The sequence below is a fragment of the Halichoerus grypus genome, chromosome 6 (genome assembly GCF_964656455.1).
Source record: "Halichoerus grypus chromosome 6, mHalGry1.hap1.1, whole genome shotgun sequence".
NCBI classification, from domain to species: Eukaryota; Metazoa; Chordata; class Mammalia; order Carnivora; family Phocidae; genus Halichoerus; species Halichoerus grypus.
The window spans coordinates 52493224-52506404 of record NC_135717.1 but is presented as its reverse complement, the minus strand read 5'-3'; the positions used below and the strand labels follow the sequence as shown (position 1 = coordinate 52506404).

The 13181-nt window shown below is 45.0% G+C and overlaps 1 protein-coding gene across 3 annotated transcripts in view; it reads left to right on the top strand.

Moving 5' to 3' along the window:
- The window catches only part of CCDC3 (coiled-coil domain containing 3), a 119108-nt gene that overhangs the window by 65270 nt on the left and 40657 nt on the right, over window positions 1-13181 (top strand). Inside the window, exon 3 of one of the 3 annotated variants that reach the window (XM_078075148.1) lies at window positions 6624-6882. The exons of the other annotated variants lie outside the window; for them this stretch is intronic. Within the exon in view, the coding sequence (XP_077931274.1) occupies window positions 6624-6851 (228 nt within the window). The 3' untranslated portion in view covers window positions 6852-6882. Of the gene's footprint in view, window positions 1-6623; window positions 6883-13181 lie in introns of those variants that run through there. 3 annotated transcript variants of the gene reach the window in all.

Genomic DNA, 13181 nt, shown 5'->3' with positions numbered 1-13181 from the left:
ATTACCTAGATACCTCACGCTCAATTCCAGCAGGGGCTCCTGGGTGCAGAATCGCCTCCTACAGGGAGGCAGTGTAGGCAGACTGGCAGATCAGGTGATGCAGGTCCAAATTAAGACTTGACAGTTGGTATAAATTATACACCCCTAAAAGGAGTTCCAGGGGGAGCTTACTGACGCTATGCAACCTCCCTTATTTAAGAGACAACCTTCCGTCTGGGGACTGAATGCAGTCCTGCCAGTGGGCAGGAGGAGGCATGATACACGGCTATTGGTTCACTGATGCGTCCTATTGAGGCTATCAAGTGTTACAATTTCTGAAAAAAACCAGAGAGAGACTTAGCAGGAAACAGCCAAGAAAAGGCAGTCATTTCGTGCTTTGTTTTTCCTTTTGTTGTTTTCTTTCTTGTATTTTTCTCCTCTGGGCCTGGGGCCTTCTGAACGTTTTCTTCCCAAGATTTTGGCTTTCCGAGAACTCTGAGAGAGAATAAAGTTTGAGTTTGCTGTGGGCAAGTGTCGGAAATAGTTCTGTGGTACTGGTTGGCTAACACCACATGCCTTGGGCCATGGTTTTCATAGGTACCTCTTCCAAGCTCTGAGTATGTCTATATTAAGCTGTGTTTGAAAAGCGTTGAGATGCCATTTGCTTGGCTGTGTTTGAACACGCTGAAGCCCTGGGTGTGCACTCCTGCATTCCTTGATGGCTCCCATATGCCACAGCAGGCCTTGAGGTTAGAAGAAATTTACTTATGACTTGGCAATGTTCATCTCCTTCAGATTTAGGGGGCTCTCTGAAGACCTTGCTCCATCTTAATTTTCTGGAATTTGCTTGTAGTTTGAGATAGATAGAACCTAACACATCTTATTCGTGCTTTTGAAATGCAGGTGGAATTTCACTTGAGATTGAATTGAGAAAATGTCTCTGCCCTTGATGATTCTAGTGGGGTCTAAGGGATTGTAATGTGGTTCAAATTGAGTTAAACAGTTTCAGTGACTTCCTTGGGCAAAAAGAAGCAATCTCTGGAGTGTTTTGGAACAAAGAGTATGTATTAAAGAATTCAGTCTTAAACTTTCATATTATTGCTCTTTATTTATGTGGTTGTAGTAATCATCTCTAGATGAGATCTTTAAATCAAAAAGAGCTCTTTTTTGCCACTTTTTGGCATAAACGACCCAGTTTCTCTTAAATCAATGGCATTAAAAAAAAAAAAGGATTACTATAGCATAAAAAAAGACTCAGGAACTCTGACAACCAAATGCAATATAGGGGCTTTATTTGGATCATAATTTGAGCAAACCAAAAGAAAAAAAAACATCTGTGAGGCAATTTTACTGAATATTAGCTAATAGTAAGGAGTTGTTATTCTGTAAAATTTTGGGTTTATGCTTTTTTTTTTTTTTAAAGTAGGCTCCATGCTGGGGGTGGAAGGTCCTGAACTCAGGACCCTGAGATTAAGACCTGAGCTGAGACCAAGAGTAGGAGGCTCAACCAACTGAGCCACCCAGGTCCTCGAGGGGTTATGCTTTTTTAAAAATTGCCTTTATCAGCTAGAGAAGCCTACAATAGTAATTGCAGGTTAGATAATGTGATATCTGGGATTTCCTTTAAAATACTTTTTCCGAAAATAGTAAAGGCCATTGAGTAGATGAAACAGAAGAGGTAAATTCTAAAAAAAAAGAGGGTGTTGAAGGTGGATGGTGATAGGTACAATCTCTCTACTTTCATGTGTGCCTGGAAATTTCCATAATAAAAAGATTTTTTAAAAGAAGATTCCTTTTCTGGGTGGAGACGGAAAATAGGAGCTGGCAAATATCACATCAGCTGATAGGAAGAAGACTGGGATATTAGGGTGTCTTTTTTTTTTTTTTTGCTGTTCATATCTACTCTGAAAATCTTTAAATACTTGGGTTTTTTGTTTTTTGTTTTTTGTTTTTTTTACAAGATGGAATTTGCTCTGGGGAAGTGACTGTTTTACTAATCTTCTAATGCCCTCAATGCTAAATTAGTGTTTCCTGACTTTACTTGACATACTTTTTTTTGTTTTTAAGAGTATGAACATCTATGATTATAGTGTCTTCACATTGAGTTGACCCTTGATGAAATATCCCCTAATATCTTGGGTAATAATTCCATGTGCTGGAGTTTACTTTCCTGATAACACTATAGCCACACCAGCTAGCTAGCTTTCTTTACTTCTTTCCTTCTTTCCTTCTTTCCTTCTTTCCTTCCCTTCCTCCTTCCCTTCCCTTCCTCCTTCCCTTCCTCCTTCCCTTCCCTTCCTCCTTCCCTTCCTCCTTCCCTTCCCTTCCTCCTTCCCTTCCTCCTTCCCTTCCTCCTTCCCTTCCTCCTTCCCTTCCTCCTTCCCTTCCTCCTTCCCTTCCTCCTTCCCTTCTCCCTTCCCTTCTCCCTTCCCTTCTCCCTTCCCTTCTCCCTTCCCTTCTCCCTTCCCTCCTTCCCTTCCCTCCTTCCCTTCCCTCCTTCCCTTCCTCCTTCCCTTCCTCCTTCCCTTCCTCCTTCCCTTCCTCCTTCCCTTCCCTTCTCCCTTCCTCCTTCCCTTCCTCCTTCCCTTCCCTTCTCCCTTCCCTTCTCCCTTCCTCCTCCCCTTCCTCCTTCCCTTCCCTTCTCCCTTCGTCCTTCCCTTCCCTTCTCCCTTCCTCCTCCCCTTCCCTTCTCCCTTCCTCCTCCCCTTCCTCCTCCCCTTCCTCCTTCCCTTCTCCCTTCCCTTCCTCCTTCCCTTCCCTTCTGCCTTTCCCCTCCTCTTCCCCCTCCTCTTCCCCCTCCCCTTCCCCCTCCCCTTCCCACTCCCCTTCCCACTCCCCTTCCCACTCCCCTTCCCACTCCCCTTCCCACTCCCCTTCCCACTCCCCTTCTCCCTTCCCTTCTCCCTTCCCTTCCCTTCCCTCTTTCAAGAGAAGAGCGAGCATGTGAGTGGGGGGGAGGGGGAGAGAGAGTGAGGGAGAATCTGAAGCAGGCTCCATGGCCAGTGCAGAGTCTGATGGAGGGCTCGATCTCACGACCCATGAGATCATGACCTGAGCTGAAATCAAGAGTCAGATGCCTAACCGACTGAGCCACCCAGGCACCCCGCCACACCAGCTTTCTTATGCAGAGTGTTTCCATGATACACATGTATACATTTTCCATTGTTTTACTTTGAACCTATTCATGTCTGTGTATTTACAGCTCATTTCTTGTAAGTAGCATATATAGTTGGGTTTTGCTTTTGTGTCCAATTTGATCATCTCTGTCCTTTTAAGTAGGATTTAGTCCCAGGCTTTCCCAGCTTTTCCCTCCCTGCTCCTTCTTGCCTCAAATACAATGTTTGTGCTTTGACAGACCTTGTCAGACTATCTTTCAGCACAGTGCTCACCTCTGGGTACCTTATCAGGATGGCTTGGAGAATTTCTTGAGATGTATAGTCAGACCGTGAGGGGTCTGGAAAATTGTACTGTGAGAAATGGTCCAGGCACCCAGGGATGTTTACCACAGGATAGAGAGGACATGGAGAAAGTAGGATGTGTGTTCAAACCTTTGACATGCTACCTTGTAAAAAGGAAATGGCTTTAGTCCGTGTGACTCCAGAAGCAAGAGGTAAAAACATTTATATTACATTTTGTTATAAAGTATGTGGGTATATTTACCTTTGGGTTAGGTTATTGTGCTAGAAAAAAATAGTGGGATGGGTACCAGGTGTGGCTGGATTGTCTTGCCACCGGGGGCTGACCGACTACTTGTTGGAGGAGATACTGAGGGTTTGCCTTCACTGGGTAAGAGGTTGCCTATGGGACCTTGAAACATGTGAATCAGTGGGTCTGGATATTGAAATTATTTTTGATTAACTGTGGGCCACAAAGGATTTTGAAGAGGGGAAATGAAGTCTTGATGATCTTTTGACTAGGAACGGTTACCTGTTGAATATAAGCCAGAGAGTTAGAGTACACCCCAGTTTGGGGACATGAACAGCCCTCCCACTGGATGTATTTCTCAGCACCTTAAGCCATCTCTGCAGGCTTTGCTTCTTATACCCTTGCTGGGATCCCCCTCCGTACCAGCCTGCTTCCTGATGGAGACCCACTGGGTTATTGCTCCCCAGTTGGACTCTTCTGGGATCATGTGTCTTATTTAGACCATCTCTGCCTCCCAAACCTGCCTTTCCCCCTGAATAGTATGGGTGGCTGCCTCTCTTTCAGCACACAGAAGCTTCTAGAACTTTAGGCTAACCCCATCCTCTCCACCTGTGTCAGTGTTTCCACTGTCCTATGCAGGCTTTTCCAGAACTGTAAGTCTTCCTTGAAAATCTGTAGCCACTCTCATTTTATTCCCTTCCATTCTTGTCCATGGTCCCCCATGCTCTTGAGACCCAAGTTTCCCGCATATTTTGGAGAGTCTCACACATAGGCATACACACAGAGAATGTGACAGAAAAGTAGGAGTTAAAGCCTGGGTACTTTGAAAGCCTGTGTCCAAACAATGACATTATGAGGAAGAAGTCAGGGATTTTTTGAGATCCATAGAAAGGCAGTGGATCAGGAGCAGTAAAATGGATGTTAACCTGGGCCCCTTACGGTGATCACACCTGGCTCTTGTACTTAGCGTATTCTCAGAATCATCAGGTTTTAGATATTCTTAGGCTGAGTGAAACGTGACAGATTGGCTGCCATGACAACTGAGTTATAAATTCTGTTTTGGCAACGAATTTCTACTTCGGAAGGCATTCTAGGATTTCTACTTCAACCCACAGGCATAGGATTTCCTAAAACATAACATAGAACAAGCTTGTTTCTGCTCAAAAGTCTTTGCAGGCCCCTGGTGCAATGTGTTTTGTGTCTTAAGCCACAGTGTATGGCAAAGTGGTTTAAAGATAAATTGGAAACGAGGAATGTGCAGCTCTTTGACTTTTTTTGCAGCTTTCTGAGAGATTGAGAAGGGGTCTAAAAACTCAGAGCTTCACCTAGGAGGTTGTATAGCTTAAGCTAATGATGCCAGATATGTAAAGCAGAAATTGAGGCCATGACCATTCTCTAGCATCTGAAACCAGTCTCTTCCAAGGCACAAAATTGAGCTCACAAATCAATCTCACACCAGAACTAGTGTTTCATCAGCTCACCAAAGGGAGGAAATTCTAATCCCTCTTGGTTTTCCTGCAAAGTGCAGCCATTCCTTGGGGATGTGTGCCTTGCTGAGTTCAGGCGTCCTTATCAATGTTGGCAAAGTTACATGTGGCAGGGGAGTTTGTGTCCACAGGCTGTAGGCTAAGAGTAGGGCTATGAGTTGCAAAGCTTGATGGACTAATGCTTATGGAGCATCCAGTAAGTTCCAGGCATGGAGTGAGGTGGTGAGTGATGAAGACTGGAGCAGACACACGTTGCTTTTATTTTTTATTTTTTTAATTTAATTTTATTATGTTAGTCACCATACAGTACATTATTAGTTTTTGATGTAGTGTTCCACATTTCATTGTTTTTGTATAACACCCAGTGCTCCATGCAGTACATGCCCTCCTTAATACCCATCACCAGGCTAACCCATCCCCCCACCCCTCTCCCCTCTAAAACCCTCAGTTTGTTTCTGAGTCCATAGTCTCTCATGGTTCATCTCACCCTCTGATTCCCCCCCTTCATTTTTCCCTTCCTTCTCTTAATGTCCTCCATGCTATTCCTTATGTTCCACAAATAAGTGAAACCATATGATAATTGACTTTCTCTGCTTGACTTATTTCACCTAGCATAATCTCCTCCAGTCCCATCCATGTTGATGTAAAAGTTGGGTATTCATCCTTCCTGATGGCTGAGTAATATTCCAGTGTATATATGGACCACATCTTCTTTATCCATTCATCTGTTGAAGGGCATCTCGGCTCTTTCCACAGTTTGGCTATTGCGGACATTGCTGCTATGAACATTGGGGTGCATATGGCCCTTCTTTTCACTACATCTATGTCTTTGGGGTAAATACCCAGTAGTGCAATTGCTGGGTCATAGGGTTGTCTATTTTTAATTTTTTGAGGCACCTCCACACTGTTTTCCAGAGTGGCTGTACCAACTTGCATTCCCACCAACAGTGTAAGAGAGTTCCCCTTTCTCCACAACCTCGCCAACATTTGTTGTTTCTTGCACTGTCCATTTTTGCCATTCTAACTGGTGTAAGGTGGTATCTCAATGTGGTTTTCACATGTTGCTTTTAAAGAGCTGATCATTGAGTGTAGAGGCGAGGGCAAGGTGTATGTGACTATGATGTATATCCCGAAGTAGACCTATGTATTTTATAACATAATAGAACATAATTGGTTTTCACTGTTGCCTCTGCAAGACAGATGCAAAGAGAGAGGCTCCAAGTGCCATGGAGTGCAGAGCAGGTGGATTGCGTGCTGTGGAGGGATCCAGGAAAGACTGAAGGTAGCATCCGAGACTGGCCATGGGGAGGGTGCTGGCTAAGCTGATGGTGGTGGAGAGACATGCTGGGCGGAAGAAGCATCAGGAATAGACTCAGGAGCGATCTTTGGACCATGTTTAAGGAACAGTGAGAATAGTTCAGTGTGCCTGTAAATTAGTGCTTGCGAAAGAGGAATTTTAAATCAGGAAGCTAAGTGAGGACCCTCTCCTGACAGCTCTCATTGCCTTTGAAGGTTTCTGAGCAGAGAAATGACATAATGCTAGTGACCAGCATCTGTTCTCCAAGCAAGGGAACATCATCCAGAGTTACTTTCCCTTCTAGAAGATTAAAGTTACAGACGTGGGCCCATGGGACATCTACAGAAGGCCTTTCCAACCTGGTTTTGTCTACTCATTTTCTTTCCTGTGTTCTGAGGCTTTCAAAGACTCTGGATCATCTCCTTCCCCCTGTTGACTTTTAAAAATAAATGATTGATTCTTCAAACCTGTCAAGGGATTGTCTTTCTTGTCTCACAAAGGGAGGAGGCAAAGAAAGGATGTCATAAGTCTGAATATCGATTTGGCAAGAATCAGGACATGAGTGTATTTTCCAGAGCCCCGAAAGCTCCCCTTCTAGGCTGTAAATTGGCTTTTGGGGAATTGGCTCTTTTGGCACATTCTGCACTATGAGTTGTGACATCTAAGTGGGCATTTTTTTTTTTCTTTACTAGAATCCGCCAGAGAGAAGAGGTGGGAAAGGCAAGCTCATTCGGGTTCAGATAACTGAGAGACTCTTACTTTCTACACCTCCTGGGATAACTTGAGCACGGGGGGCTCCCTCCAAAGGAGAGTGAGGGGGGGTTGGTCAGGGGAAGAAGAGCAGGGAAGGAGGAAGATGAGAATGGGGAGGAAAGTAATTGACCAGAATGGGAGCAGCAGGTCGGGGCCCTTGGACAGACGGGGCAGGACATCAGTGCCTAGCCCTCCCCCCGAGCTAGATACAGTGGCCTCATTTTGGGCAGAGGTGAATAGGCTCCACAAGGTTCAGTCAACTGCCCAGGACCACGCAGCTGCTCAAGGAGGTGCTGGATAGTAACCTGGGGGGAGGAGGAGGAGGAGGAGGAGGAGGAGGAGGAAGGGGAGGAGGGGGGAGGGGGAGGGGCCTGGCCAAGAGGAGGCACAGGTGGCAGCCCCTGAGCCCTCTGGGCAGCGGGGAGAGGGGTCCTAGCCGGCTCTGCTGGCAGAGCAGGGGCCACGCAGGAGCCTGTGCAGTGTGGACTGGTCACGCTGCAGGCTTCACTCACAAACACAGAGCCTCTGTGAAAACCAGAGAACCATCTGGAGAAGTGGACCAAATGAGAGCGGTTCGGGGGGGTGGGGGGTGGTGGAAACACTTAGGGAGTCCGAAGTTATGGCCTGGGGATGGACGGTACGGCGGCTGCGGAGCAGTGTGAATGTTCTGAACGCCCATGAACAGCATACGTATGAAGGGTCCAAATGGTACATTTTACGTTCTCTGTGTTTTACCACAATAGAAAAAAAAAAAATCATTAAAAAAAGTAAGGCCTGACTTTTCCGCTGGGCGGTGAAGTCTGTCAGCGGGTGGGGCTTCCTGGCTCCCCGTTCAGTGAGTGGCGGTGTTGGGGTGCATGGGGGGCTGCTGCCTGCTCTGGGCTGCCCTCACAGCAGACCACATCAAGGCACAGGGGTGGCTCTGGCCACAGAGGATGTATAAAGTTGATGAGTCAAGAGGTCACCTTTCTCGGGAGTGGAATTCCATGTTCCCTTAACTGCGTTTTTTAAAGCTGGGGCTGACGTCCTTCCTCACTCAGGTTGCCATCCTAATTCGTTTTAAATTGAATATCCAGACTACTCGCAAGTGGGATTATGGAAGAGGAGGAGAATGCGGTCCTCTGGAATGGTGGTTTCAAGTTTTATTTTTTGGTAATTAGAACCACTGTCTCCCAGGCGAGTATCCTATGTAGTTTCTGTTTTCAGGGGAGCAGCTGGGAGGTGGGGATTGTGCAAGAAGAGTGTGCCCTTGTGTGCGCTGTGGAGGGTTGGGGGTCGGGGAAAGCCGAGACGGGAAAGCTAAGCCCCCTGGAAACTCCACTTGAGCTTCAGGTTTGCAAATAAATCTCCTTCTTTGAAAACCTCAGTAGTCTATTGGAGAGCTCCAGAGCATGCCTTTTAAGACAGATGGTCTGATTTCAAGTTCAAGCTCCATCCCATCCCATGGGGCCCTAGGCAAGTTACTTCAGCTCCCTGAGTATCGTTTTTACAATCTCTAAAACGGGGGAAAGAGTGCAACCTGCTGTAGGGGTTGGATGTCAGTGGTTAGTAAGAGAATGTATCCCAGACCCCCAGTACAGTGCCTGACAAATAGTAGACGCTCAGTAAATGGCAGTTATTGTCATTCTTTGTCTAACACTGGAATATGGTGAAGATGAAGACCCAAGTCTGGGGATCTTAGTGCTTTGGATAAGTAGCTACCCCCTCCCCAGGGACACCCTCCAAGAGCCATTAACCAGCTCTGACCAGTCATTGATGGGCTGGGACAGTTAGCATGCTTAGCAACTGTTCATGACCCATCAGTTGGTAAGCCTAGATGCCACTTGTGCCGGGCTCTGAGTCACTGCCAGTCCACGGGCAAGCCCTTTTCTTTCCTGAGCATGGTTTTCTTACCTAAACTGGCAGAGTCTTTGTGATTCCTTCAGGGTGAGGACTCTGTCATAGCGCATCTCCCTGGGGGCTGAATGTGCACCTGCTCTGCAGAGTGTTCATGCCCTGGGTGCTCGCTGGAGCTAAGTTTGTGCTGAGCACCCACAGAAGGACCTGCATGGTGCTATGGCATCAAGGTGTGTGTGTGAGACTGCAACCCAAGAGCTGATAATCCCTTCAGAGTATGACCTCTAAGTGTTTAATAATTCCTTTTTTTTTTAAGATTTTATTTATTTGAGAGAGAGAGAGCGAGAGACAGCATGAGCAGGGAGGAGAGGGAGAAGCAGGCTCTCTGCTGAGCAGGGAGCCCGATGTGGGGCTCAATCCCAGCACCCAAGGACCGTGACCTGAGCCGAAGGCAGACGCTTCACCGACAGAGCCACCCAGGTGCCCCTGTTTAATAAGTTCTAATTGCCCGTGTGAAACAGTTTGAATACATTATCTGTGTAAAAAATGTGTTACAAATAAAAGCACAGCCTCCTTTATACACTCAGACCCAAGCCCCTCTCAGAGGCAACCATGCTAATGGTAAAGATCCTTCTAGATCTCTGAGCAGGACTTTATATACAAATACGTGGACCTTAAAAATAAAATCATTTTGTGGGCTTCCCCTCCCCGATAAATGGTATCTTACAACATGAATGGTTCTAAAACTTGATGGTTTTTTGATAACTTGATAATATATGTTGGAGCTCCATCCCCTTTCATGTTTTAATTTCCTGTAGTATTTCATAGGGTAGATGGGCTATAGTTTAGTTAGCTGTTCCTTTATAAATTGATGGGCATGAAAGTTCCCAATTTTTCAGTCTTACAAAGAATTCTGCAGTGACCATCCTTGTTTGTGTCATTAGGAACAACTGTGCATATTTTTCTAGCTAGGGCATGAGAAGAGGTGATAATGCAACTTTGATAGGTTAAATCCAGTATGAAACACAAAATTTCCTGGCTTTATTACCTCCATAGGAACAAGACAGAGATAGAATCAAGAGTATATACTTAAAGAAAAATAATGGGCAGGGAGATGGATCAGAAAAGAATATACTTGAAACTAATTTTAATTTTTAATTTTTTAAAATTTAAATTCAATTAATTAACATGTAGTGTATTAGCTTCAGAGGTAGAGTTTAGTGATTCATCAGTTGCATATAACACCCAGTGCTCATTCCATCACGTGCCCTCCTTAATGCCCATCACCCAGTTACCCCACCCTCCTACCGACCTCCCCTCCAGCAACATAGCATCTCATACCAGTCAGAATGGGTAAACTTGGAACTAATTTTTATTTTATTTATTTATTTTTAAAGATTTTATTTATTTATTTGACAGAGACAGCGAGAGCAGGAACACAAGCAGTGGGAGTGGGAGAGGGAGAAGCAGGCTTCCCACTGAGCAGGGAGCCCGATGTGGGACTCGATCCCAGGACTCTGGGATCATGACCTGAGCCGAAGGCAGCCGCTTAACGACCGAGCCACCCAGGCGCCCCGGAACTAATTTTTAAAGTTATGTGATAATTAAATATTAGTCTATAGTGTTTGATCTATTCAAAATATGTATAGAGATGCATAGGTCCATTATAAGGTTTTTTGAGCATCCGTCTGGATTTTAAAAATTTGGCCCCAAAATTTATATAGTCATATCACATATACCCACATAAATTCTAGGTAAATTCAGGAAATACATGTGAAGAATTAAACCTTAAACAAGCACAATGTTTTTAGAAAATAATTTGGTAACATAAAGCAAAATTCTTAGAAATGTCTATTTACTTCAAATCTAATATTTCATTTCCAAACATCAACTCAAAAGAAAGAATCCCGATAAAGAAAAATGTGGTGTTATTCTCTTTAACATTATTTAAAATAGTACAGCATTTAGATAGCATGTATACCCAGTAAAAGGAGTATGGATGAGTAAATTAAAGAATAACCTTATTAAAAATAGTTAACGGAAGAGCACCTGAGTGGCTCAGTTAGTAAAGCATCTAACTCTTTTTTAAAGATTTTATTTATTTGAGCGAGAGAGTGAGCCAGAGAGAGCACAAGCCATAGAAGAGGCAGAGGGAGAGGGAAAAGCAGGCTCCCCGCTGAGCAGGGAGCCCGATGTGGGACTTGATCCCAGGACCCTGGGATCATGACCTAAGCCAAAGGCAGACGCTTAACCAACTGAGCCACCCAGGCACCCCAAGCATCTGACTCTTGATTTCGGCTCAGGTCATGATCTCAGTCAGGGTCATGAGATCAGTCCTTCATCGGGCTCTGTGCTGGGCATGGAGCCTCTTAAGATTGTCTCTCTCTCCCTCTGCCCCTCCCTCGTTCGCAGGGAAGCAGACATGCGTGCACGTGTATGTGTGTGTGTGTGTGTGTGTGCACGCGCACGTGCATGTGTGCACTCTCTGAAATTAAAATTATTTAAAAAGTTAATGGAATAGAATAATGACATTCTTAGATTATAATTTTTTTAATGTAAGTTTTACAAGCAAAATAAAATACAGCAAGTTTATAACAAGGTTAAAAAAAATCATGCCAATGTAAAAGTTGTCTTTGAGGGTAACTTTTAATTTTTTTCTGTTTTTCAGTAGTTTATAATTTTTAAATGAATTAGCATGTAAGAGTTTTATAACTTGTTATGTCAGTCAACAGTTACTCTTCTGGGTACTTACTATGTGCCAGGCTCTGATTAGGCACCAGTGCTATAGCCGTAAAAATGGGAGACCAAGTCCTTGTTTTTTGGTGTCGTGGAAGAAAGAAACCTTTAACCACTGATGAGTGGACTTGATAGTGCTGTTCGGGGCATAGGCAGGGTGCTGAGATAGGCATTCAGGGAGGTCACAGGGTCGTAAGGGAAGACATCTGAGGAGGTGACACAGGAACCAGAATGCTGCAGACAAGCTTGCCATGCAGAGTCACAGAACCGCATTCTAGAAAGATGGAACAGCAAATTGTTGAAGGAGGTGGCTAGGAATAACGTAGCTTGTTTATATAATAGAATTCTCATGAAGGCATATTTAAAATTTCTCCTCGAAGCTAGTATCCATTTTTCATTTGTCACAGAGTCTGGCTGTAACTGTGCACTGGGTAGAACTCTGTAATGTCATGCCATTCACATGTAAATTTAGCCTGTTGTTGAAACTTTCAAGCTCACAAGGACTTGTGCCAGATACCGCATCAGAAAGGACAGCCCTTGAAAGTTGGCCGAAACCCATCACTATGCTTTAGTATCCATTTGTCATCTGTTCTTTAAAGGTTTTCCAATAATATTTTTACCTAATATTAACTGTGAATTGATTCTGGGACATGAGCTGATTGACTGAGCCTGGCAATATGTAGGGATGACAGTCGACATTTAGTGGCTTTAAGGCTTACTAACTACGTCTATGCATATCCTCACCAATATCATCAGTACCTCTACTTGACAAAAGAAGGAAAACCTCTACATAGCTAGTAAATGGCAGAACCAGGTTTGAAGCCAGGTCCCACCAAATCCCACACCCAGCTCTTTCTACTCAAAGAAGAGATGGCTCCAGGGCCACCTGTCTTGATTCAGTAGCAGAAAAATCTGTTTCTGGGTTTGATTAAACTCTCCCAGACAGATTTTAGGCTGAGTCAGGCCTTGGATGTGGCCGTGTGGACAAGTCCTCGGTCGCTGAGAAGTAAACAGGAGCACATTCAGAGCTCTTAAATCTCCATCATATTCCCCATTAGGGCGGGTGGCAGGAGCTCTTTGGGGTTTTCAGCTGGTGATGATGCCAGGAAAACACACTAGCCATTGGGAGGAAAAGTAGAGCCTGGTCCTTAGCTGCCCTTCTCAGGGGAAGAGCTTGGAGACTGAACCCCAAGTACTCAGAACCCAAGACCTTGAAAGACCTCAGTGAAATGAGCATCTGATCAGAGGGGAGTCAGGCCAATGGTGCAGCTGGGGAAAGAGCAGGGGCGGAGCAGGCTGGTTCTGGGTACCCCTCCTCAGTAGGCTGCTGGGGCCATGGCCCAGCCTTCCCACTCTGAGCATCCTCAAGGGAATGCACTGAGATCAGAGGGGACTGTCTTTAGATCACCCTGGATCAAGTTCAGAGGCTCACAGAGCAAGGTGGAAGC